The sequence below is a fragment of the Limulus polyphemus genome, unplaced genomic scaffold (assembly GCF_000517525.1).
Source record: "Limulus polyphemus unplaced genomic scaffold, Limulus_polyphemus-2.1.2 Scaffold4628, whole genome shotgun sequence".
Taxonomy (NCBI): domain Eukaryota; kingdom Metazoa; phylum Arthropoda; class Merostomata; order Xiphosura; family Limulidae; genus Limulus; species Limulus polyphemus.
This window is the reverse complement of record NW_013670238.1, coordinates 50594-55945: the sequence shown is the minus strand read 5'-3', so window position 1 is coordinate 55945 and position 5352 is coordinate 50594. Positions and strand designations below refer to the sequence as shown.

At 35.8% G+C, this 5352-nt stretch overlaps 1 protein-coding gene across 1 annotated transcript in view; it reads left to right on the top strand.

Annotated features, from left to right (window-relative positions):
* Positions 1–2863: 2863 nt before the first annotated feature.
* The window catches only part of LOC106471444 (solute carrier family 2, facilitated glucose transporter member 1-like), a 43341-nt gene continuing 40852 nt past the window's right edge, over positions 2864–5352 (top strand). Inside the window, exon 1 of the mRNA XM_013932046.2 lies at positions 2864–3166. Within this exon, the coding sequence (XP_013787500.1) occupies positions 3011–3166 (156 nt within the window). The 5' untranslated portion in view covers positions 2864–3010. The remainder of the gene's footprint in view (positions 3167–5352) is intronic.

The following is a 5352-nucleotide window of genomic DNA, read 5'->3' as shown; positions in this document are numbered from 1 at the left end:
ATGTGTGAATTAGTCAGTAATGGATGTGTAATTAGTCAGTAATGGATGTGTGAATTAGTCAGTAATGGATGTGTAATTAGTCAGTAATGGATGTGTGAATTAGTCAGTAATGGATGTGTAATCAGTCAGTAATGGATGTGTGATTAGTCAGTAATGGATGTGTAATAAGTCAGTAATGGATGTGTGATTAGTCAGTAATGGATGTGTAATAGTCAGTAATGGATGTGTGATTAGTCAGTAATGGATGTGTAACAAGTCAGTATTGGATGTGTGAATTAGTCAGTAATGGATGTGTAATCAGTCAGTAATGGGTGTGTAATTAGTCAGTAAAGGATGTGTGATTAGTCAGTAACGGATGTGTGATTAGTCAGTAATGAATGTGTAATTAGTCAGTAATGGATGTGTAATGAGTCAGTAATGGATGTGTAATGAGTCAGTAATGGATGTGTGATCAGTCAGTAATGGATGTGTAATCAGTCAGTAATGGATGTGTAATCAGTCAGTAATGGATGTGTGATTAGTCAGTAATGGATGTGTGAATTATTCAGTATTGGATGTGTGATTAGTCAGTAATGGATGTGTAATTAGTCAGTAATGGATGTGTGATTATATATGATTATTTTGGTCATTTTGAGTATTGAAAACTGGTCTTAGAAGTTGCCTAGGAAAAAATAAATTATTTGAAAGAATACTATTTTTTGCCGAAAAATGGACACCGAATAAATGTCAATTACGGGTTTACAAATCTTTGAATAAAAAATATGCAGATGAAGCAATATGAAATACTTTCCCACAAACAATCCATATTACTAAGCTTTAACAAGCCAGTTTTATTTTACTCGATTACATCAATACTGTTACGTATCTGCTTGGATTTAACGTAGGATTCGAATTCAAGAGCTTTGGCCATTGCATCCTGCATAGTAGAGGGGTGTGCTTGCTTTACTTGTATCTTCAGTTGTGGCCTGTCCAAGGCATCTACAAACTGATCCCTCAGCAACAGCTTGAAAACATCGAGTGGTGCAGTTGGGTAGGCCTTGGGTGTGCCAGCTCTAGCAGGCTCTCCCCTTTAGCACAGACTCCCGTCCTAAACCTAGCCCTGTAGACTTCAGACTGATTTTGAGTTCCATCTCAGATTTCTAGAGCAGCTACCAGTACTCTATAGTTGTGCCTTTCGTCTGCTGACAACTGTCCAAGTATTTCCAGTGGTTGTCCCTTCAGGCTCGTTGCCAGGTACACTGCTTGATACTCCTCTGTCCATCCATTCATCTCTGCCAGGAGCTCAAATTGTGCTCTATATGCTTCCCATGGTGCCTTCCCATCGAATTCATGTGGCTTTCTTCGTACTAGATCACCCTATTGCTGACACTCATGTCTGGAATGTGACTTTTGGCAGGACTGAAGATGTCTGCATTATGGTTTAGTTGCAGTGTCTGGAAGGTGCTTCCTGTTGTCTGGGGCTGATTAGGTCCATGGTTAATATATCCTCCCTGCGTAAGAGACAGTAAATCGTCCTTTAATATATTTAATTCACTTTGAAATTTACTAATCTTTTCCATTTGTGTATGCTGGCTTTCTCTCAACTGTTGGAGACTTGTTTCTTTTCTTGTTCCAGTTGTCACTGGTGCTTGTTTTCTTGCCACTGCTGTAGTCTCTCTTCTTGTTTATTTTCTCGTTCTTCTTGTTTCTTTTCTTTTTCCCCCAACAACTGCTATAATCTCTCTTCTTGTTTCTTTTATTTTTCCTCCAACCACTGCTATAGTCTCTCTTCTTGTTTCTTTTGCTGTTCTTGTATTGCTGCCATCAAATCTGCTAAGTCGTAGTTTGATTTGCCATTTCTCTTTTCCATCTTCTTTTTTTTTCTTTTCCATCCCACTCCTGACATCAATTTATTACGGTATCTGCTTGTTTGTTAATTTCTGGTAGAATTTCTTTCCGAGGAACTTCAGCGATACAAGTCCCTTCTTGATTAAACCAGTTTATTCTTTCTCGATACAAACTTTTAGTATGGAGTAATTCCACAGTCAGTACGTTTCTCGTCATTTTAAACTTAACAGCTTTTATAATATATGCTATAAATCACTGCGATTCACAATCTCGATAACTTCGCTCTCGACGAGTACAAACACACTTTATTTACCGTAACTACTGTTCGCTTCTTTAATTATCTATATATCCCGCTGGCTTCCTCTGCCAGGCTTATATACTAAAGAAGAGGGCGTCTCGAACACACTAGGATTCCCCCGAAAATTCATGATCATTCGAAAAACTCCTCGCACACGCCACCAGGCCAATGCGCCAGCAGAATCACGTGACTTCCGCTGTCGTAACAATATGATTATGAATCACAAATAAAATATATCCTATCAATCAGTTAAGAATTTTCGAGTTACTCCCCTCAACACCCATAATAACAATATTTTGCAATGTTAGGCTAAAAAAAAAGTTAAAACTTAGAAAATGTATTTGTTTTATTGCGTCGAATTCTCGGAAACTTGAAAACGTGGATATTTTCAGAAAATGGCAATATTATGTTATTTGTGTTTTCCACGAGGTGTGGTTACCGAAATAAAACACCTTTTGTACCGATCACGTCAAGGGGTGACCGGAGACATTGTTTTATAGTAAATTTTGCAAAAAAAACATTCATTTTGAACGTGGAAAGAACAATATAATACACTAAAAAATATTACATTAGCAGATACTTTTTATGTCAAATATCATTTAGAAAACAACACCAGCTATACTGATACCATAACATAAAATTTGACTGGTCATCAAATTGACAATCGAGTTGGTCTGAACTAACGATAGACGCATGCGCAGTAGTTAAATCAATAAATGCATGGATCTCGGCTGGGTAAAACCTCTGAAGAGAGCTAATACTAAGTAGTAGAATCACGTCGACGTGGAAACCAAGCCTAAAAACTTCACCGTTGATACCAGATGAAAAGATCACAAACCCTTATTTTTTGAGAACCCGCTTGGCATATTCATATATATCACGGTTATGGACGACCAACTGAAAATGAATGAGATGGATTACTTGCATGTTCCTGATACTGATAAGTCTAAGAGTACGTCGCCTGCCGATTCTGTAGCTTCTTCAGCCACTGACATTTCTACTACACCAATTACAGGTCGCACTGTCAAACGTGATAACTTCGTAAGTTTTCTTTCTTTCTATGATATGGAGTATTTCCACATGTTAAAGTATTTGTTCATTTGTTTTTATTAAAGTGCTTGGGAATAAAAGTATTAATACTTTTATCACAATATATCTACACTTCAAATGGTAGTACTAGTAGGGCTAGTAATTATATACAACTGGCAAGTCCTACTCAATTTTGTGTGACGGCCCATTGTATAGAAAACTTCCTACGCTATCTCAAGAAATACTGAAATAAATTCAACAAACCTAACCCTAACAACAACATGACACCACGAATGTGAGTTAGCAACGCTGTCGTGTCGAAACAAGAAGTCTAAAACTCTTGAACCGTGATATCAAATATCTCTGTACGTTACCCACGATTCTCAATTAACAGATATTTTGAAATCACAACTGAACCCTACCTGCATCAGTACTACACTGCTGGAGATGCGTATAAACGTAAAATATTCACGAAGTGACTTGTCGGAATAAAATGGACGTTGGTCGTAAATTGGAAACGTAGAATACCACTTCTTTTTTATGACAAACGAGACTGCGACGGTTGAAAACGAGAGAGAAAGGGGAAGGCATAACCGGTATGAGGCAGTAGAAAAGCAGTTGTAAAAATTGTAGTCTGTTAAAATAACTTGTAATTTTGCGCCAAATAATAATGTAAAAGGTAATTATATTTTGTATTCTATAAAACAATATAGAAATGCCTCTTTTCCACAACCTGTCGGTAAAAATATGTTGTAGTAATACTATTATAACACCAAAAACCTGACCTTGGCAGAAAGCTTATTGTACGTCTGTACATAATGTAATTTAGAGGAAACATGAGAAATTATTTCATAAACACTATAAATCCATAAAATCACAGGTTCAACGGATAGTTTTATATATAAAAAAAAATAAAATCAAGAAATTGAAGAGTAAAATTTAAATTTTTGAATTGCGTTTTGAATTTTAATATTAAATTTAACGTGTATTGAGAATTAAGTTTTAGGCTTGGGATATGGAACGTACAGGAACACGTAACCGACACGTACCCTAACCTGTTTAAATTTAGACTGTGCGATGATCGTGAGTGAATACCGTATTGCCCCTAATTAACGCCCCCAGTATTTATGTAAAACTCACCTTGTGTGACAGCAATAGTAATCCAACATATAATCCACTTTTATTAGCGTAACTTTGATTTGAAACACACACTACTACTACTACTACTCGCTTATTAGCATTGAAATCAACAAGTCTCCTGAACAATAGAATCCAGAACAGCACAAATACTATAATTAAATACAATACTGTAGATAAAATGTGACAATTATGGAGTCGTGTGTACAAAATCTAAACTAGTTTGATTTTAAACATGTTTATATGCAGGCCCGCCGCCAGGGGGTGGGACAACTGCCTCAGGGACCGGGCGAATGAAACCTGGTTATGCCATAAAGTCCGCAAAGCATCTTTAGGCTATATCTATTTAATGATGAAAATAATAGTTTTTGATACATTAAGAACGACTGAAATAATAATTTGAGTAATAATTAATATGTATTTGTTACTTTATAGATTTAACAGATATTTGTTGTTACTTTATTAACGTTTTTACGCTAACACTGTGAGGTAAAAACGGCTGCTGCTATGACTTTGTCTGGTTTATGAGCTCATTGCTGTCCTAATTTAGGAAATAGTCTATATTACAACTGACACAACTATAAAGTCCATACATTGGAAACGTCGAGAATAATTTGTAAATCAAACAAACTACCTATCTAACTCTCCAGAATCAATTAATTTTTTTTTCTAAGTTTGGCTTTAAGATATGGAGCGTGCCTGTAATTTACTAAATCAGTAAAAAGTAACTACGAATTTTTTAGCTTCCGTGAAGAATCCAGTAAACTTTTTTACTCCTGTAATATAATCCAGCAAAGAGTCATAATTCTAAATATAAACACTTAAAACTCCACCAAACATAATTAAATTTTAGAAGCAAGATTGTGTTTTTTTTTTCTCGTTCAAATGTACGCTAACGAAAGTACATATTGTTACGTCTCCGTTTCGTTAATTAACTTTCCGTAACTTCGTTCCGACGAAACTTTAGCGACACAAGTCCTTACTTAATAAAACTGGTTTATTCTTTCTGAGTATAACTTTACGATACACTCAACTTCAACAGTCGCGCTATAACAAACGCT